Raw genomic sequence first — 22,675 nt, 5'->3', positions numbered from 1 at the left:
CACTATGCAGGGCACACATTTAACCCTTTCCTCGCCCCCTAGTGTTAACCCCTTCCCTGCCAGTCACATTTACACAGTAATCAGTGCATATTTATAGCAATGATCGCTGTATAAATGTGAATGGTCCCAAAAATGTGTCAAAAGTGTCCGATGTCTCTGCCATAATGTCGCAGTCCCAATAAAAATCGCAGATCACCACCATTACTAGTAAAAAAAAAAAATAATAATATAAAAAAATCATAATTCTGTCCCCTATTTTGTAGGCGCTATAACCAGTCGCTTATTGCAATTTTTTTTTTTTTTTTACCAAAAAGATGTAGAAGAATACGTATCGGCGTAAACTAAACGACCGCGCAATTGTCAGTTAAAGCGACGCAGTGCCGGAAGCTGAAATTTTGCCTGGGCAGGAAGGGGGTATATGTGCCCAGTAAGCAAGTGGTTAAGCAAAGCTTTTTGATGGCAGGCTGCAATCAATTTATTCTAACAGCACTTTGTTTGGAAGGTCACTAATAGTAAACGCAGTGCAACAGCTCCTTCTTGTGGCTATGGAGCCAACTGCAAGTGAAATTAAAATAGTGACCGAAGAAAAAATCCAGTTTTGCAGTGATAAAACAGCTAATAAGCCCACAGCAAAACTGATTCTAAATCTAGGCAATATTTATGATGGTGATTTTAACATTTTTATGACAAAACAAAAAGGCATAAGAAAACTCCTGTGGCTTAAGCCTTGTACACACTACAGGATGCAGGAAAAAAAAATGACAACTCTGGTCAGGAGCCGCTGTACTAACCATGCAAGGTTAGTCCAGCGATCTCCCCCGCTGAGCTGTTGTGTTCTGACAGGGCGAGGGCCCCCCGCCAAAACACTCTGATTGGTGCCCTTTGCCATTGGCTGAGAGCGTGAATCAGGAGTCAGTTGGCTGCTGGTTTTCCAGCACGCATGTCTGACAGAAGTCGGCCAAAAGGCCGGCTTCTGTCGCACAGACCGACATACACACAGGCAGAATGTCGGTCCGTATTTTTTGTACGGCCACATGTCTCCCAACATTCTGCCTGTGTGTACGGGACTGGACGCCAATATAAATTTAAGCATTTATCAATATCCTCCACCCAAATACAGCTTGGTCTGGCTTCTAACTAAATATACCCATAGATGAAAGAAGATCCTGGTCATATGAGTGATTGGTCTGCTAATGATCTGATTTATTTTGGAAACAAATAGCAGCAATAAAATACACTGGCATTATCACAGGCTCAGCCTGCAGAGCTTTTGTATGTAGGCTGGAGTCTGTTGTGTACCAGCAGTGACAGCAGTTTCAGCACATTACAATATTTACATTTTGTCAAAAATGCTCTGTGTGGTGACCATTTTTCTGCACAGGACCAAATCACACATTGCCCTTGCTTTGCAGTGCGATTGATTGTTTTCTATGTGCCCTAGTGGCGATCTGTATTGTTCCAACACGGAGAAAAGGCAGCTTTCTGTTTTAATAGGTTATTGGTGATAACTGACAAGAAACAGAATACTTACTTCATTAACCCAAGTGGATCTAAATCTACTTCTTCTTCTTCCTCCTCCTCTTCCTCCACCACCTCCTTCTTTTGTGGTTCAGCCTTTGTATTTCGCAGCTTGGATGCGATTTGCAGAATAGCGTCATCTGGCGGGTCTTCATCTCTAAAGAAATCTAAATCTTCTGACGGATTCCCATAAGGCTTTGTGCTTTTTGACTCAACGTAGTCGCCAACACTACAGCCTGTCAATCAGATTTACAAGGCATTAGAAAGTATACATCAAGGGCGTGTTCACATGAGTGTGCATTCATATCCACATACTACCATACATACAGTGGCTGGGCACAAAAAGAAGTCACATTTATTAAATACTTTCCTCATCTCTGTGTATACAAAAATGAGTATGTGGGAGCTCATGTCCATAATGGGGGTGGTATTGGCACAGCCCCAAATGAGCCACAATAGCTCAAATGTGATATGGTCCAGAAATATTTAGACAGAATAAAGGTGGATAAAGCACCTGGACCACATGGCATCCACCCATGTATCCTAAAAGAGTTCTGTCATTTCAAAGACATTGGGCCTAATCCTCAAAAAAAATGGCGCAACGTAACTTTTTCCATTTAAGTTACACCGCCGCAAAATCTCTAACTAAGTGCCCGATCCACAAAGCACTTACCTAGAAATTTTGAGTGGTGTAACTTAAATCGGGCCGGCGCAAGGCGTTCCTCTTCTCCAGGGGGCAATTACCATTTAAATGAGGCGCGCTCCCGCACCGGCCGTACTGCGCATGTTCGTGACGTAATTTTCCCGACGTGCATAGCGCCAAATTACGTTACGTCGGGCTTTGTGGATTGCGACGGGACAATAAAGTTGCGTCGGGTAAAAAAAAAGATACGGCGCCAAAGAAAAAAATTCAAATTTAAAAAAAATCGCGTCGCGAGCAAGAAAGGTCTGTTTTTACAAGGTGTAAACAGTTTACACCTTGTAAAAGCAGCCCTAATTTTGCGTTTGCAAAATTAAACTTACGGAGAAAAAACGAAGCTGAAAAGCTTCGTGGATCTCCGTAAGTCCTAATTTGCATACCCGAGGCGGCATTTCGACGCGAAATGCCCCCAGCGGCGGATGCGGTACTGCATCCTAAGATCCGGCAGTGTAATTCAATTACACATGCCGGATCTTCGTCCTAACTATGGGAAACTGATTCTGTGGATCAGTTCCATAGTTAGGACCAGGGATACGACGGAGTAACAGCAGTTACTCCGTCGTATCTTTTTTGAGGATTTGGCCCATTGTTTCTAATTTTTAGGAACTCTTCAATGACTGGAATGGTACCACTGGATTGGCATAGGACCAATGTGATGCCCTTATTTAAAAAGGATCAAAGTCTTTACCAAGTAACTATAGACCCGTTATGCCCAGTACACAAGGTCAGATTTTCCGTCGGAAAAACCCTGGATGTTTTTTTCCGACAGAATTCCGGTCAAGCTTGTCTTGCAAACACACGGTGACACAAATGTTCTCTGAACTTTCGTCCGCCGAGAACGCGGTGACATCCCACACATTACCTCGAGCCAAGAAAATTAAGTTCAATGCTTCCGAGCATGTGTCAAATTGTTTCCGAGCATGCGTCAGAATTTTTTGAGTCGGAATTGCTACAAACTATCGGATTTTGTGAGAACCAGCTCTCAATCTTTTGCTGGTGGAAATTCCAACAGCAAAATTCAGATGAAGCATACACATGGTCGGAATTTCCGTTCAAAAACTCACATTGGACTTTTGCTGGTGGAATTTCCGATCGCGTGTACGGGGCATTAGTTTAACTTCTATAATCAGGAAAATACTGGAGAGTTTAATAAAAGACCACATAGACGAGTTTATGCTGGAAAAAAGCAACAGACAGCATGGATTCATGAAAAACAGAAGTTGGCAAACAAACCTGATTTATTTTTATGAAGAGGTAAGAAAAACCTTAGACAGAGAGGTGGCGGTGGACGTGGTATACTTGGATTTTTCAAAAGTGTTTGACAACGTTCCCCACATACGGCTAATGTGTAAGGTAAAGTCTACAGGCTTGAAAAGATCAGCTTGTAAATGGATAGAAAACTGGCTAAAAGACGGAATTCAGAGAGTAGTGTTTAATGATTCTTACTCTGAATGGTCTAAAGCCTCGTACACACGATCAGTCCATCCGATGAGAACGGTCTGAAGGACCGTTGTCATCGGTTAACCGATGAAGCTGACTGATGGTCCGTCGCGCCTACACACCATCGGTTAAAAAAACGATCGTGTCTGAACGCGCTAACGTAAAACACAACGACGTGCTGAAAAAAGTTCAATGCTTCCAAGCATGCGTCGACTTGATTCTGAGCATGCGTGGATTTTTAACCGGTTAAATTCAAAGAAAGTTGGCTTTTTTTTAACCGATGGTTAAATAACCTATGTGGCCCACACGTGATCGGTTTTGACCGATGAAAACGGTCCATCAGACTGTTGTCCTCTGGTTAACCTATTGTGTGTACGAGGCCTAAGTTATCAGTGGTGTACCCCAAGGTTCAGTGTTAGGACACTTACTTTTATATATCTTTATAAATGATTTCGGGCTCTGGGATTAAAAGTAAAATTTCTGTCTGTGCAGATGACACCAAGCTATGCAGTGGAATAACGTCCTTACAGGATGTCTCCAATTTACAAGCCGACCTCAATGCTCTGTCTAATTTGGCGACTATGTGGCAGATGATGTTTAATGTTGATGGCATCATACATACTAGGGGGAGTACAAATGGGAGAATCCATAGTGGAGAAGGATCTGGGGGTTCTGGTAGATCATAAGCTCAATAATAGCATGCAATGCCAAGCTGCAGTTTCCAAAGCGAGCAAAGTCCTTTCTTGTATTAGGAGAGGTATGGACTCCAGAGAGAGAGAGAGATAATTTTGCCCCTGTACAAATCATTAGTAAGACCTCATGTGGAATATGCAGTTCAGTTTTGGGCACCAGTTCTCAAAAAGGATATCGGAAACTGGAGAAAGTGCAGAGAAGGGCAACCAAACTGATAAGAGGAATGGAGGAGCTCAGATATGAGGAAAGATTAGAAGAACTGAATTTATTCACTCGAGAAGAGGAGAATAAGGGGGAAATGATCAACATGTACAAATATATAAGGGGTCCATATAGTGAACTTGGTGTTCAGATATTCACTTTAAGGTCATCACAATGGACAAGGGGACAATTTTTATGTCTAGAGGAAAAAAGATTTCATCTCCAAATATGAAAAAGTTTCTTCACGGTAAGAGCTGTGAAAATGTGCAATAGACTCCCTCCAGAGGTGGTTCTGGCCAGCTCAGGTAGATTGTTTTAAGAAAGAGTTGATCCAGGGAAAATCCGATTGCCTCTCGGGGGATCAGGAGGGAATTTTTCCCCCTTCTGTAGCAAATTGGATCATGCTTTGCTTGGATTTTTCGCCTTCCTCTGGATCAACTATGGGTATAGAATTGTGTATATGGGATTGTATGTTTTTTTTTTTTTTTTTTTTTGGACTAGATGGACTTGTGTCTTTTTTCAACCTGACTAACTATGTAACTATGTATAGATGCACAATCATAACACATTTTCACACACAGTTATAATGTCAACCATAAAACATGCTAATAAAGTAGAACTAAAGGCAAAACTAAAATGGACCGTAATTATCATATCACAGGTTTTTTAAGTAAACGGGTGAAAATTCTTCTTCCTGTACCATTAAGACTATAGATCAATTGACATATTGGGCATATTATACATATACTAAGATACCAATTTGTATTTGTATGTCAACCCCACTAGAGAACACAGATAGAGACAAATCCCCCCCCCTTAAATTTTAATATATATAACTATATATATATATATATATATATATATATATATATATATATATATACACACACACACACACATACATACAGTATATACATACATGATGATATACTCTAAATTATATACTGTGTATTTAAATTATTTGAAGATAGATTATATATATATATATATATATATATATATATATATATATATATATATATATATAATTATTGTAATAATAATACAGGATTTGTATAGCGCCAACAGTTTACGCAGCGCTTTACAATGTAGAGGGGGGACTGCACAATTACAGTACAGTTCAATACAGAAGGTACAGGAGGTAGCGCTTACATTCTAAAGGGAGGGGTGGTAGTACAAAAGGTAAGAGCTGTGGAGGATGATTTGATGGGGGTCACTCAGGGACAGTTGTTAAGTGGGTATGGGATAGGCTTCCCTGAATGAATGAGTTTTCAGGGATCTCATAAAAGGTGGAGAGGTTAGGCGCTGATTGGACATACCGGGGCAGGGAGTTCCAGAGGATGCGAGAAGTCCTCTCTGGAGAAGTCCTGAAGGCGGGCATGGAAGGTGGCAACAAGGAAGCTAGAGAGTAGGAGGTCCTGGGAGGAGCAGAGGGGACGATTTGGGCGATATCTGCAGATGAGGTTAGTGATGTAGATGGGGGCGATGTTGTGAATGGCCTTGTATGTTGTGGTAAGCATTTTGAATTTTATACTGTGGGGGAAGCCAGTGAAGGAATTGGCAGAGAGGAGCAGCAGTCACGGATCGGTTAGTGAGGTGCATTAGTCTAGCAGCAGAATTCATAATAGACTGAAGAGGGGATAGCCAGCATAAGGGTAGGCCATTAAGGAGAGAGTCAAGGCGGAAAATAATCAAGGAGTGAATTTGTTGCTTTGTGTTGTCAATAGTCAGGAAGGGTCCAATTCTGGAGATGTTGCGGAGGTTAAGGCAGCAGGATTTAGCCAGTGATTGGATGTGGGGGCTGAAAGAGAGGTCAGAGTCCAGGATTACACCCAGCACCCTGGCATGTGTGGAGGGACCAATGGTTGCGTTGTTGATATTAATGGTAAAGTCATGGGGGGGGGTCCATTAAGGAGGAAAAATAACAAGCTCAGTTTTAGAAAGATTGCATTTGAGAAAGTAGTGTGACATCCATACCGATATGTCATTCAGTAAGTTTGAGATCCGTGGGGAGATCGAGGTAGTGAGTTGAGGAGTGGGAGAAAGATATTGGGTGTCGGCATAGAGGTGGTATTGGAAGCCATGGGAGGTTATCAACTGGCCCAGGGAAGAGGTATAGCGTGAGAATAGAGGCCCAAAGACGAAGCCTTGGGGTACCCCAACAGAAAGAGGAACAGAGGACATGGAGTTGTAAGTGACACTTAAAGTGCACTGAGATAGGTAGGAAGAGAACCAGAATAAAGCAGAATCACGGAGGCCAAGGGAGTGTAGTTTGCTGAGGAGAAGTAGGTGGTCAACTTTGTCAAAGGCAGCAGAGGTCTAAAAGTATGAGTATGGAGTAATGGCCATTGGTTTTAGCAGTTAGTAGGTCATTGGCAAATTTTGGTGGGGCAGTTTCAGTAGAATGTTGTGGTCGGAAGCTGGACTGTAGGGAGTTGAGAAGGTTGTTGTCCGTGAGGTAGCGACTCATTTTGTCATGGACAAGGCGTTCGTTGAGCTTGGAGACAAACGGGAGCAGGGTCTTAAGTTATTCAAACAAGTGGGGTCTAGTGAGGGTATTTAAGTATGGGGGTAACCAGTGCATGTTTGGTGCCGGAGTAGAGGGAGAGGTTGAAGATATGTGTTAGGGAGTCGAGGATAGAGCAGGAAGGTGGTCGCAGTAATTGAGAGGCGACAGGGTCTAGGTAGTGAGGTGGGCCATGGAAAGGAGTTTATCAACTTCATCTGTAGTAACTGGATAGGAGGAGGAGAGTATTGAGTGTGGTATTGGACCTGATGCGTTGGGTAGGGGAGGAATTTGAGTGCTGGATATCTCCTTGCGAATTGTGTCAATTTTGCTTTTGAAATGGTTGGCAATCTGTTGAGCGGTAAGCAAGTTGGTGGGTGGGGAAAGTGGGGAGTGAAGTAAGGAATTAAGGGTAGAAAAGAGTTGATGAGGTTTGGATGAGAGGGTTTGGATGAGAGTGTTGTTTGTTTAGCAGTGTGGAGGCAGGAGTTGTATTTGAGAAGGGCAGATTTGTAGAGGGTAAAGTCTTGCAGGGATTTAGATTTACGCCATGCTCGCTCAAGAGCATGACTGTGTCTCTTGAGACTGCTGGTGCCGTCTGTTTGCTAGGGTTGTGGCAGATGGGGCCTGGTTCTACGTGTAGGAGGTAGGAGACAAGGAGATCAGAGAGAGGAAAGGGGGTGTAAGAGAGATTTCAGGGAGTGCAGTGATGGGAGAATACAAGGTTGAAAGTGTTGCTGTTGGAGTGAGTGGTAGTTTGTGTCCATTGTGTTAGGTTAAAAGAGGAGGTTAGGTTGAGAAGTTGTTGCAGTATTAACCACTTACTCACCGCCCTATAGACGAAAGACGGTTCCTTAAGTCTGGGGCGCGCACACGGGAATGTCCGTGACCGTAAATCGCTGCTAATGGCGGCGGTTTACCATGTGACCGATCCGTCCAATGACGGTGCGATCACTTGTAAACAAACCGGCGTCATGTGATGACGCCGATTCCTCCCTCCCCTCTCTGTACCGAACGGTACAGTGTGAGAAGAGAGGGGAGATAGAGGATGCAGCACGAGTGCTGTGGGCTGGATCTGTGACAAATGCAGTCACAGATCCAGCCATCCATCCATCCCTGCTCAGCCATCCCTGCCCCATACTAACAATACTCTGCTCCATACCCATACTGTGCAATACTCTGCAATACCCCACAATACTCTGCAATACCCCACAATACCATGAAACGTCGCCTATGGGGATTTTTAAGCAGGGAAGTTTGGCTCCATTCCACAAGCGTGTGAAATTTTGAAGGGTGACATGTTGGGTATCTATTTACTCGGTGTAACTTCATCTTTCACATTATGCAAAAGAATGAAGAAAAAATACAAAATTTGCTAAATTTTATAACAGAAACAAAGAAAAATTCATTTTTTTTTTTTACAGAATTTTCAGTCTTTTTTCTCTTATAGCGCAGAAAATAAAAAACCCAACGGTGATTAAATACCACCAAAAGAAAGCTCTATTTGTGTGAAAAAAAGGACGAAAATTTCATTTGGGTACAATGTTGTATGACTAAGTAATTGTCATTCAAATTGTGAGAGCACCGAAAGATGAAAATTGGTCTGGTTATTAAGTGGGTTTACGTGCCTGGTGGTCAAGTGGTTAACATTGATTGGAATGTTAAAGTCACCTAGGATGATGGCAGGCACTTCAGACGAGAGAAAATAGGGTAGTAATCCAGAGAAGTCATCCGGAAAGCTTGACACTGGTCCAAAAGGCCGATAATTGCCTGCGACCCTCAGACAAGCTGGAGAGAAAAGACGAATGTGGTGCATTTCGAAAGAGCAGGGGGAAAGAGAAGGAGGTGTGGGAAGAACCTGGAAGGTGCAATGTGGGGAAAGGAGAAGTTCAACATCACCTTCTTTTTGTCCACTGGGTCTGGTGGAGTGAGTCCAGAGGAGGCCACTGTGGGACAGGGCAGCTGGAGAGGTAGTGTTGAATTCCTGGAGCCAGGTTTCGGTAATAGGAAATAGATTAAGGGATTTGGAGAGGAAGAGGTCATTGACAGAAGCTAGTTTGTTGAAGACTGAGTGGGCATTGAAAGAGGGGGCGGACTTGTGGAATCAGAGGAATTGGGATAAGAAGGTGGGAGTTACGACTACTGTTAGAGGAGGTAGGCGGTCAATTTTGGCATTGGGAATTGTGTGTGGGAGGGCCTAGGTTTGGTGCAATGTCCCCAGACATTAATGAGGTTGGTAAGGCAGGAGTGGGATTTATAGGAGACAGAACTCTGTTTACCTTAGGTCAATAGTGCCCAACCTGTGGCCTTTTGGCATTTTTTGTGTGGCACTTAGGGCCCCTGCAGGCACTAATCTCTGTTTCCCCTATTGCCCTGTTATACAGTAGCAATGATTTGTAGAAGTATACTGTAATACAACATGCTCTTGTCAATCTTCTAAAGCAAGTTCCTAGTCTCCAATGCCCACTATAGCATGTTCACAGTCACATACACTCTCCTGCAGCCTGTCCACAATCTCTGACCGACCATCTCCTGTATCATGTGTGCAGTCTCCGACAAATTCTTGTATCCTATCCACAGACTTTAAATGTATCCTGTTGTATGTCTGCTGTCTCTTACACCGACTTTCATGTGTGGCCCATTGGTGATGTCAAGGGCTGCAATTGAGGCCTGCCACAACTGCCTTAGGTGATCTGTGAAGGGTTTTAGTCCACTTTGATCGATCACCAAATCTTCTCTCACATCTACTTAGACCCCTGAACTCTCTAGGTTGCTTAAAGGAACAAATACCAGTATTGTGACCCTGCAATAAGCACACACCTAAAAAATCACACAGCTCAGCCGAGGTTGACAGATCTCTGTCCTGGGCGATGGCCTTCACAATGTCATTGAATGCAGCTCTTCTATCCCTGATATCTGTCTCCCCGACAAATAACACCTTCTTGGGGAAAGCAGGCAGTGAGTGCTTGGGATAACGAGAGCAAATCTTTTGGTAGAATTCCTCAATCTCACTGTATTTCTTGGACACCTGAGAAACACAAAAGAAGACATGAGATGAGATTTTTTTTACCAATTCCAGAACTGGTAGACCAGAAGCAAAATGGCCAATTTAAAGTCATAAGTAAAAATCTCAACAAATCCACGTAACATCCCTAATTATGTACATGACACCTATTGGTTGCAAGGAAAACTTTTTTGTGTGCTTATCATTTAAGCCCCCTTCAAGTCTAGAGACTTTTCCATTTTTTTTTATGCATTTTTTGCATGTTTTTGGCGCAAAAGCATTCATTTCAATGGGCCACCCTCCAATCCAAAAAAAGCGCCAAAGTAGCTCCTGTACCTTTTTGGGGGCCAACTTTGATGTGTTTTTGTACAGAGCAATCTTGGGTGGTTTTCACACATTTTGTCCCACATCAAAATGCCTGCTTTCTTAGTTCATTTGGGGTGCCATTAAAATGAATGGCACCCAAAACCCGTTTTGCGAGTTATGCTGCGATTTGGCATCACAAGCAGAATCACGTGACTACCCGCGATTATCATGTACTGAAGTGTGAACAGGTCCTCAAAGTTGAAATTCTGTCTCCTTATATTTTTCCCTCCCTGGTTGCTCCAAGCAAGTACACTATAGAGTGCAAACTCAAACAAAAGTGCAAAGTGCTGTGCATACAAGAAAAATATTAATCACATTTGAAAGTGAACTAACAAGCATGTATCAAGTGAAAAAAAGTCTGCGTTGACCAATATTATGAAAGTTCCATTAAAAAACATTTTCTTCAATAAAGTGCTCCTGGGCAAACGTTATGCCAAAAAAAGGTTGTGGTGCTCCAAACAATATCAGACGATGAAGGTGCTTCACACCCCTTTTGTGCTCTAACTTGCCAGATAATATGGACCCCTTAGCAGTATTGCATGTGGGTCAGTCAGGCTGAATTGGTGAGCAGGGAGATGACACTTCATATAGATCTTCCTGTGGCATTGGGGCTCATGTATAAAGAGAGAGAATAAAATATGTTTTAGTATGTCTTGTTTATTAGCATAAGGTAATTAAAATCACACTTACAATTTCCCAGAAAAAAAAAATCTCATTGGGCAATAATCTTAAAGATTTGACAGTCCGCTCGCTCGACATCTTTGATAACGCCCTCTGGGAGGGGTGAAACATGTCAGCAACCCACGGACCATGATCTACCAGTCGCTCATGGACAGGTGACTGGTGGATCGTGCCTGGGGTTGCCAACCTGCTGTTTCAGAGCATCCATCATGGTGCAGGGCAAACTATTTGCAGAGATTCAGCCCAGCTGGCGCCGGCCATGTAGGGAGCAGGCAGCTGCGGAGGCAACAGCCAGCCACATAAGCTGATGCCTAGGCTATAGTGCTGGCTGCAGTAACAGGCAGAGTGATACTAACAGCACTCCGCCTTTGACTTCAGTGGCAGGATCCACAGCAGCTAGAAGCAGCTTAATTGGGTATAACAGGGCACAAAAGCATCTGTATGGGCAAGATAGCACCTATTAGGCTGCTTTCACAGGTGCAGGTACAGCACAGTCTACCCGCAGCTTTGACGTAGGTTAGCTGCGCTTAGCTATAGATTTCTATTATATCCGGCGGGTTTGGTGCACATTCTAAAAGAGCACCAAAACTCCTGAATAAAGGCTTTTGGTGCGATCTCCAGAAAGATCACCAAACCAGCACTCTGAGACAAAGTGCAGCTAACCCACAGGAAAGCTGCAGGTGCATCAGTGTGAAAGCAGCCTTCTAGGGGGCTCAGGACTGTAAGGGCTCATTTACATTTCAGTTGGGGGGGGTTTAAACCCCCATAGTTGAGCCATATTTTTACCCCCACTCCCCTTTCAACTACACCCCCTTTAGCTGCAGTGGCCAGGATGTACACATGTCCTGGATACAGCAGGAGTTATATGCCTCATCATGGTTGGTGGGTGTATCATCTGCCAAGCATGACCCATGCAAGTATATGAGGCCACTCTGCAAGTGCCCTGCAACCCTGTACAGAACAGCAAACAAGGGCTTAAAGCAGGTGGGGAGGAGACATTGTATTGCCTCCTTTTCACCTGCTTTAACACCTTGGACCCGAGAAGCACGCAGTTGTGGTGTGCTTGCAAAGTGGCCCCATTTACTTGAAAGGGTTGCAAGTAGTGGGCAGCAGCGCCCACGAAAAGCAACAAGGGGTTCATTCCTGCTGCGGCATGTGTATACCTTTGGCTGCTGCTTCTGCAGCTTAAGGGAGTAGGGATTGGGGGTAGGAAAACTGGGGTTTTACCATATCCCAACCTCTTGTGTGATTGAGTCCTAAGGGTGTTGCCACCAAATGCCCTCATTCACAAGTGCAGCAGGCACTGCTGCTCCTCTAAAAAGCAAACTGAGTGTGATTTAAACCTATAATTGCTGTGCAACACATGCGATTGCGGTTCGGTAGTGCAGAAATTATAGGTTTAAATCAGGTAGTGAGGAGGTGACTTTTCACCTCCTGGCCACCTGCCAAACACCTCTAAAAAAAGAAATCTGAGAGTGGATCGCTTTCATCCATATTGTCAGATGGATAACACCAAAATTTAACACACCTGCTCCCCATTCACACCCGAGACCTTGTAACACCAACGAGTCACCTGACACCGGGGAGGGGAATTGGCTAATTGGTACCCAATTTGGACATTTTCACTTAGGGGTGTACTCACTTTTGTTGCCAGTGGTTAAGACATTAATGGCTGTGTGTTGAGTTATTTTGATGGGACAGCAATTTTACACGGTTATACAAGCTGTACACTCACTACTTTACATTGTAGCAAAGTGTCATTTCTTCAGTGTTGTCACATGAAAAGATATAATAAAATATTTACAAAAATGTAAGGGGTGTACTCACTTTTGTGAAATACTGTATGTATATACACAGTATAAACATAACAGATTTTATCAACGCTAATATATGAGAACATGAAAATAAATATAAAAATCAAATTATAAAAAGAAATGTATTCTTATTTTAATTTTATACATTTGGAGTCAGCTCAATAAATGGTAAAATGTTGCCCTCTACTGGAAAACTTTAACACGACATGTACAAACTTGCTCAATGACAGTACAGTATCTCAGCCCCCTCTGCTGGACAACAACAATATTGCAAACGTTCACAAAATCATGGCAGAATATAATTTAAAATACTTCTGTGTTAAGAAGAATAAATTACTTTAGTGATAGCATATGTGTATCAAGCTACCATTTTGCAATACACAAACAGTTAATGGAGTTCTATGGTCACAGCATACACTTTAATTTTCTAATATCAGCACTGTAGTCGCAATACAAACAACAGTTATTGACAATCCAATATAAACTTAGATGAAAAATCTCTTTTCATGTTGTGAGTTCTGCCTGTCTGCTGGTCATGTCTTGCCACAACTTCCTGGATTCCCTTCTTCTCTGCCATTTATAGAGGAAGTAAACTCCCATACATGACTTTTACCTATAGGTAAGCTTACAATAAGGCTTACCTATAGGTACTGTAAATATCTCCTAGACGTGCGCCATTTAGGAGATATTAACAGCATATGCAGCCTATGGCATCACCAGCGCGCATGCGCTCTGAAGGAACAGCCACCCATGGCTCCCACGCGCATGTGTGGGAGTGACATCATCGCGGCTCCGGACAGTCACACAGTCCGCAAACCCGGGAAGGAAGACGGGTGAAAATGGAAGCCATGTCAGCGGTGACAGCTCGCCACTGGAAGGGCTTCGTTCTTAAGTAGGTTTCACATAATATGCTAGCATGCAATGTATACTAGCACATTATGACTTTACCTTGAAGGTTAAAAAAACATGTTTTAAATCGTTGGTGGTTTACTGCCACTTTCATTTTTAAAGACTATATATCCCATGGTTCATTGCTGTCTGCAAGCAGTAATTACTGTACTGACTGTGCCTCCTGCAACTCCTCCTCTCAACACCCCTGTGGTTCAGAAGGCAGGCTCTGTGAAATAGGTGACACAGTGGTACCTACTTTCAGAGCATAGTGACTATGCATCACAGAATTCAAGAAAGTAAATGTGTGGGGATCGTCACAAAATAAGTTTACAAGACAACTTCAAGATTTGTTTAGATTAACATGATAATGTTTGGGGGGTAACACCATCAGTTGATGAAGGCAGTGACATCCCCAGCTAACACTAGGGATTTTGGTGACAGCGGAAAAATTGGAGTGAGTATCAGTAGGCAGAGAGACAGCATACCTTTTACGCTTTTTTCACATACTTATCAGTTATCAGTCTATCTTTAGACTGTTTACAGAGTTCAATAGCTTAAAGCTGTTATCTCCCCTTAAAATAATAAACATGTTATGCTTACCTGCTTCACTCAATGGCATTGCATAGAGCGGCCCAATCCTCTTCTTCTGTGGTCTCCCACAAGTGCTCTCGGCGCCTCCTTTTCAGTGTCTGTCACCATAGCAAGCCGCTTGCTATGGGGGCACACATGTTGGCCCACTGCTAAGCCAGGCAGTGTGTATCCATAGACACGCACAGCCCAGGTCTGCCCCCCACCCCCCTCACAGGATTTGATTGACAGCAGCAGGAGCAGCTCTGTCCTGTGAATACAGGGAGAGAGGATAAAGACGCTATAGATGGCACAGCACTGGATCAAGTGAGGACTCAGGTAAGCATTTAGGGGGATGGGGGTGGGGGGATACTGCCACTAGAATTTTTGTTACCTTAATGCAGGGAATGCATTAAAAGGTAAAAAATGTATTGGCTTTAGAACCAATTTAAGCTGAAATCTGACATTTGTGTACCTGTTGTTCAGATTGGCAGAGTGAACCACTCAGATAGTGCACACACACTAAAAATAGCAACCAGGCAGGGAAAAGGCCTACTAAACAGGGTGGATAAAAATCATTTTTATTTAAATCAGATTTTTTTGATTTTTATGAAATTTATTTTAATAAAATGCTTTTGGAGTAAAAATGTATCTAAAGATAGTTTTTGATTTAGGATACATTAATAATTTAGTTTATTCAGCATGGAATGGAGCTTAGTTATGCATAGCATGAGGCTGTATATTCTGCAATATTTACATTTTTGGTAAACTGCATTGATGCATTCACACAATGTCACAGTAACCATGAGATAAAAAAAAAGTTCAGCAATATTCCTTTATCCCATTGTTTTGTAAATCTACGTACACTACAAACTTTATGATTGAATTGGTTCGAATGTCGCTGTTCTACTAACTTGACAGCTTATTATTCTAAATAGGAAACCTTCTTTTTTTGCAAATATAGAAGATTCTAACTGCCAGCAAGAATGAGTCCTTACATTTAAAGAGCACCTGTCATTTCAGATCCATCATGGCAATGCCTGTTAGCGGGCATCCACTCACCTGCTGCTGCCATGTCCCTCACCTTGTTGTGTCAAGGCTGCATCACCAGCTGTCCCATTAAAGTAAATGGGACTGTCTGTAAGTCAACAGCAGGTCAGAGGAGAAGCTGCTGCAGGACAGAGATGACAGTTGCTCTTTAACCACTTGCCTACAGGGCACTTTCACCCCCTTCCTGCCCAAGCCATTTTTCAGCTTTCAGCGCTGTCACACTTTGAATGACAATTGCGCAGTCATGCAACCCAAATGACATTTTTATAATTTTTCCCCCACAAATAGAGCTTTCTTTTGGTGGTATATTTGATCACCTCTGAGGTTTTTATTTATTGCGCTATAAACAAAAGAAGAGGGACAAGTTTGGAAAAAAAAAAACACAATATTTTTTACTTTTTGCTATAATAAATATCCATTTATTTCTTATTACATTTTTTTCTCATTTTAGGCCGATATGTATTCTTCTACATATTTTTGGTAAAAAAAAAAAAAATCGCAATAAGCGTATATTGATTGGTTTGCGCAAAAATTATAGGGTCTACAAAATAGGGGATAGATTTATAGCATTTTTATTTTATTTTTTTAATGGTAATGACGGCGATCAGCGATTTTTATCGTGACTGCAATATAACTTTTGACACATTTTTAGGACTATTCACATTTATACAGCGATCCCTGCTATAAAAATGCATTGATTACTGTATAAATATGACTGCCAGGGAAGGGGTTAACACTAGGGGGCGATCAAGGGGTTAATGTATTCCCTAAGGAGTGATTCTTACTGTGGGGGAGGGGAGTGACTGGGGGAGGTGACAAACGGTTGTCCCTATGTACAAGGGACACACCATCGGTCCCCTCTCCCTGACAGGACGTGGATCTGTGTGTTTACACACACAGATCCACTTTCCTGCTCAGTTACTGGGTAATCGCGGGTGCTAGTCGGCCATCGCGGCCGCCGGGCACGCGCATTGGGTCCCCAGTGACGAGGCGGGCGCGCCCCCTAGTGGCTTAAAAGGGTGCAACGTCATATGACGTCCACCCAGAACAAAAGGGTCTGCCTCCCGCCATCATTTGACAGCGGGCGGTGGATAAGTGGTTAAAATGTAACTCAAATCCATCAAGTGACTGTAACAACAGTTTATCATCACCGTCTTTGATTGCACATTTATTTACAGTACTACTTCTCCTAACAGAACCTATCTGTCATAGCATCACAGTAAATCACTGATCCAGACCAAGCCTGCAGCCAGTGAAATGTCAGGTTACATGACCTGCAAATTTCTTCAAGTTAGTCAATCAGTAAGTAGTATGACACCTCCAGCGCCTGCACCTTTAGGGCTCTTTCACATGGAGCGCCTGTACAGGTCCGCCTGTCAGTTTTTTTGTGGACCTGAACGGGCGCTCCGTGCTCCTCTATGGAGCCGCGCATGTCAGCGGTGACATGCCCGCTGACATCCGACCCGCTCCGATCCGCCAAAGTGTGACGGAGGAAAAACCTACTTTTCCATCCGTCTGTCGGATTGGGTGATCACGGACATACGGTCCGTGTTCATCCGATCCCCCCTTGGGGGGGAGCGGAGAAAAGACAGGGCGGTCCCTGCAGAGTGTGCGGGGACCGTCCTGTCATCCGCCGGCTCAGCGGGGATCAACAGAGCGATCACGCTGAGCAAGCGGAAGTGCACAGGGTAGATCATCACTGATCCGCCCCGTGTGAAAGGGGCCTTAGGGTCCATGGACACTAGGAGCAGAATAAAATGCCATACCTCTGGCAGAGTTTATGGGAATTTGCTTTTACAATTGTATTTTTTTCCAAAACATGCCCCTCTGCTCAATTTTTAATGTATACTTGAAAACGCAAAACACTCCTAAACGCCGCATTTATGCGAATTTAGCATTTAGCATCTTAATTCTTATGGGATTCATATTCTGTGACTGTAGGTGATAACAGAATGGCACGATCATAAAACAAAATATGGCAACAATTAAACCAGTGAAATGAGCCTTGTTCAAAAGTCTGTATCCACTTAGCTCTTAATACTGTGTATTGCCCCCTTTAGCATCAATGACAGCGTGCAGTCTTTAGTAATAGTTGTCTAGGAGGCCCAGAATTCTTGCAGGTGGCAAGGTTGCCCATTTGTCTTTGCAAAATGCCTCCAGTCATGCAAAGTCTTTGGTGGTCTTGCATGATCCACGCATTTCAGATCTCCCCAGAGTGGCTCGATAATATTAAGGTCAGTAGACTGTGATGGCCACTCCAGAACCTTGGCCTTGTGCTCAGGGTCATTGCTGTGCTCTAAAGTCCAAGAGTGTCCCATGCGCAGCTTTCGTTTGGAAAAATGAAAATGGTCTGCCAGCATTTTCTGATAACATGCTGCATTCATCTTGCCATCAATATTCACAAGATTCCCCATGCCTTTAGTGCTCACACAACCCCAAAACATCAACGAGTCACCACCATGCTTCACAGTGGGGATGGTATTCTTGTCACTATAGGCCTTGTTGACCCCTCTTCAAAACGTAATGTGACCATAATACTCTATTTTGGTTTTGTCACTCCAGATTAGTGTGCCAGAAGCTGTGAGGCGTGTCAAGTTGACGGGCATATTGTAACCATTTTTTTTTGTGGCTATGCGTACTAAAGGCTTCTTTCTGGCAACTCGACCATACAGCTCATTTTTGTTCAAGTACCGTTTTATTGTACTCCTTGAAACAGCCATAATTTTTTCAGAGCAGCTTGTATTTCTACTGAGGTAACCTGTGGGGTTTTCTTTGTATTCTGAACAACTCTTCTGGCAGTTGTGGCTGTGATCTTTTCTGGTCTACCTGACCTTGACTTGGTATCAAGAGATCCCTGAATTTTCCACTTCCTAATGAGTGACTGAATGGTACTTACTGGCCATATTCAAGGTTTTTGATATCTTTTTATAAGCTTTTTCGTCTTTATAAATGTCCATTACCTTGTTAAGCAGGTCTTTTGACAGTTATTTTCTGCTCCCCATGTCTTAGTATGTAGCCTGCTCAGTGCATTCACATGAGAGCCAACAAACTCATTGACTATACACAGACACAAATTGCAATTTAAAAATTAACATTGAAATGCCATTTTAACCTGTGTGTGTCACCTTGTTTGTCTGCAACAAGGCAAAACATTCCATGGTATGGAAACTTTTGATCAGGGTCATTTGGATGATTTCTGTTATCAAGAAGATTTAAAAGGGAGTCCAACAATTATGTGATCATAAATGGCTTCATATGATCACTATGCATATGCATTAATGCACAATTTACTGTGCGGAGAGCACACCCCCTGCTCGCTCTCAGCATGGTAGCTGACAGGGATTAGTAAGCTCCTGATGCATACTTGCGTCGAATGATAATTTGGGTCACATGACACAAATGCCCACCTCCCGGCTTTTAGAACTCTTAAAGGGCCAGGAGATGGTCGGCGCAAAGGGGTCAAATACAAGGCAGTTTTTTGCCATGATCAGTCATATTTTAAATAATGCCAAAATATCAAGATTTTTGACAGGGTATGCAAACTTTTGAGTACAACTGTAGGCTAAATTAGAGCTGTTTTGTAAAAGCTGCATTTTTTTATGCCCAGTGTGCGTGGACCCTTAAAAACCGATCAGCCATGGTAGTTTCCATGTTTCATAGTTCAATCATTGAACTAAAAACACTCCGACAAATAAGGTTAGCTGAACTTTAATAATGTGACATTTTGGAGGCACACAGCAGGGACCTACAAAGGCAATCACTTTAAAAATCTTTGCTCTTACGAAACCAACAAAAACAATTCTAAATAAGTTGTGCTGTACATTCACACAAAAGAATGTCAGGAATATTTTCAAATCGGCACACAACCTATTTAAAGGATAGCTGCCCTACAAGGGAAATGACAGCTGAAGAATCTGCTCTAAAAGGATGGTTATCCTTTAGAGGACAAGTAATCTTCGCACTGTTATAGGTAGGTCTATAAAATATGAAATCATTAGGATAAAAGTGCCACAAAGCATGATTCAGTTTAATAATACTTTTATTTTTCACCAAACAGGAATCAAAAAAGCTTCAAGAGCTCAAAACTCCTGCTTTGTCAGGGAATGGGTTCCTTGTCAACAGAAACGTGTCTGCTTATTGGCTTTTTTGATTACCATTTGGTGAAAAATAAGCATTTTTAGCCAAAAATAGGATTTTGTACTCACCGTAAAATCCTTTTCTCTGAAGTTCATTGACGGACACAGCACTTCAATCTTGACCTCAGGGTTATACCGCCACCTTCAGGAGAGGACTAGGCAGAACATGTAAAAATAGCAAAACTGCACAGTACCGCCCAGGGGGCGGTCCTACTGGCTATAACCCCTCACACTGCATCCAGCAGCTCAGTTCGTCAAAAAGCAGTACAGACATAAAAAAAGGAGGGGTGTGTGCTGTGTCCGTCAATGAACTTTAGAGAAAAGGATTGTACGGTGAGTTCAAAAATACTATTTTCTCTTTCATTCATTGACGGACACAGCACTTCAATCTTGACCTTAGGGACGTCCCCAAGTAGTGTAAAAAAAAATGAGGGGTGGGGACAGCAACAAAAAACGCCACCCATAAAAACCAGAGCTCTTCAACGGAGGAGTTGCAACCTTAACCGCTTCCATACCGGGCACTTACGCACCTTCCTGCCCAAGCCAATTTTCAGCTTTCAGCACTGTCGTACTTTGAATGACAATTGCGCGGTCGTGCTACACTGTACCCAAATTTTTTTTTATCATTTTGTTCCCACAAATAGAGCTTTATTTTGGTGGTATTTGATTATCTCTGCGGTTTTTATTTTTTGCGCTATAAACAAAAGAAGAGTCGCACCAACACCGACTTCTGGAGGTTCAGTACCCAACCAAACTCCCGAAGAGTCTGACTGGCGATCGCCACATCCTCCCAAAATTCTGAGGCAGAAGCTGCTCTCAGAAGGAGGTCGTCCAGGTCCCACGATCGCGATCCCTCGCTGCCTCAGCAAAGCCAGAATCGGGGCGAGCACCTTGGTGAAAACCCTTGGAGCCGACGCAAGGCCAAAGTGGAGAGCAACAAATTATTAGTGTCCATCCCCGATCGCAAATCGCAGAAACTTCTGATGCCTGACGCATATGGGGACATGCAAGTATGCATCCTTAATGTCCAAGGACGACAGAAAATCCCCCGGATGGAGTGCAGCGACCACAGAGCGAACTGATTCCATCCTGAACCCTTGTACTTTTACAAAGTAGTTGAGGGCCTTGAGATCCAGGATCGGATGGACCCCATCCTTCTTTGGGACTACAAACAGATTGGAGTAGAATCCCTGAAACCTTTCCGGCGCCGGCACAGGTACTATCACCCAGCGCCTCAGCAGGTCTTGCACTGCCCCAAACAGGGCGTCCCGACGTGCCGGAAGAAGATGAAGGTTGGAGGGAAAAAACCTGTTTGGCGGACAAGAAATAAACTCTATCTTGTATCCTGATGACACCACTCCGCAAACCCACTGGTTGGAAAGGAGGAAGGTCCACCGAGCTGCAAACTCATGAAGGCGACCCCCCACCCGAGAGTCAGGCAGTGGCAAACCTTCATGCAGCTGTAGATTTGCTCGCAGGCTTGCTTCTGTTCCTCAGCGGGCACCTTGTCGGCCTGGGAATGCTTACCTGGGCGGACAAAAAAAAATGCTTCTGAGCGGAAAAGGAGGGCCCTGGCCTACGGCGTGGCTACTTACCTTTTCTGGATTGTGGAAGCAATGTGCTCTTACCCCCATTAACATTCTTAATAATGTCATCCAGCGAGGCTCCAAATAGCCTCTCCCCCTGGAAGGGCAAATCTGCCAGAGCCTTCTTAGATGCCTGGTCCGCAGACCAGCATTTTAGCCAAACCAGGTGACAGAGCACCACAGCAGATACTGAGGCTCTAGAAAGCAAAGGAGCCATATCTAAAGCTGCATCGCAGACATACTTAAGACTATGCACCAACTGGTCTGCCAGTTCCCCGCAGACCGGGAAGCCTGTTGCTTTTCCAACTCTCGGTGCAACAATTTAGCCCATTCAGTAAGCGTCTGTGACACCAGGGCCGTGGCCAATACTGGCCGAAATGCTGACCCCCACCCCCGTGAACATGGATCGGGTGACCGCCTCGGCCCTCTTATCAGCGGGGTCCCCTCCACTGGAATCGTGGTTACCTTATTTAACCTGGAGACCTGGGGGTCCATAATGGCGGGAAATGTAAATTTCTTCAGGAAACTCTCCTCAAAGGGGTACCGTACCGCCATGCGTTTTGGGACTGAAAAGGCCCGCTGCGGCTGTTCCCATTCTTTGTAAATAAACGTATCAAAGTAAGTTAGGTAGGGAAACACCTTAGCCATGCGGGCCAGCTTGTGGGACCCAAAAGGGACCGAAACCTCTGTAAATGCCCCCACCATATCCTCCATCTTTAGGGTATCCCGCACCGCTGTGATAAGTGCTCCTACAAGCGCTCTTTCTTGCACTGACCCGGACACGGAGTCATCCTCACTGTCCGAATGGTCCTGGCCCACATCCTCTGAAACGTCAGAACAGGGGCCGTGTGCCACAGCAAGGCCCGAGTCTGAGTCAGAGCTTTTCCCAGAAGACAGTGGGGGGAGGGGGCATTTTTTACCCCCCTTGTGCCCACACGCCGCTTCCACTCTGGCAACGAAAGACTCCAGGACCGCCGATAAAGCGTCCATAGGCACTGCAGGTGCAGGGGAACCGGTTGCCACCACAGGGATGTCTGGGGAAGAAGCACCAGCTTCTGACGCCATGCTAACCTACACTCATCCGACATCCGATAGGGGCCAAGGTAAGCCAAAAATCCACCCTCCTAGCTGCCACAGACTGAGGGGCCCCCCACAGGACTCACCACCCTGACCCAGGTACTGCGCTGTCATCCTCCCCTGTGTCAGTCACGAGTTGTTCTGTGTAATTTGCGCCGTTCCAGACCAACAGTCCCATCGCTAGAGGTAAAACAAACTGAAACCACAAGAAAATGGGCACCTTAAGAAAGCCTGCGGGCTCCAGAAAAAATGACCGTTGCCTTCCCTGGCTGAGACTACACTAAAATGGCCACGACCACGTTGACCCGCGCGGCGGTCTTCACACAAAAAGTACACTAGAACACCCCACTACTTCAAGAAAACAGGGAAGGACCACCAACCCCCAGCGCAGCCCCCTGCCAGGACTCAGAGCCCCCCCCAGGGGACCCCCGGCCAGTCACACAGC

At 44.0% G+C, this 22,675-nt stretch overlaps 1 protein-coding gene across 1 annotated transcript in view; it reads right to left on the bottom strand.

Annotated features, from left to right (window-relative positions):
• The window catches only part of HS1BP3 (HCLS1 binding protein 3), a 186,816-nt gene that overhangs the window by 124,069 nt on the left and 40,072 nt on the right, over nt 1-22,675 (bottom strand). Inside the window, exons 3-4 of the mRNA XM_040348532.1 lie at nt 9,879-10,086; nt 1,532-1,754 (exon numbers count right to left, since the gene is read on the bottom strand). Coding sequence (XP_040204466.1) covers nt 1,532-1,754; nt 9,879-10,086 — 431 coding nt within the window. The remainder of the gene's footprint in view (nt 1-1,531; nt 1,755-9,878; nt 10,087-22,675) is intronic.

This window comes from Rana temporaria, chromosome 4 (genome assembly GCF_905171775.1).
Source record: "Rana temporaria chromosome 4, aRanTem1.1, whole genome shotgun sequence".
Taxonomy (NCBI): domain Eukaryota; kingdom Metazoa; phylum Chordata; class Amphibia; order Anura; family Ranidae; genus Rana; species Rana temporaria.
Note: the sequence above shows the minus strand (reverse complement) of the source record. Positions and strands in the feature narration are given on the sequence as shown.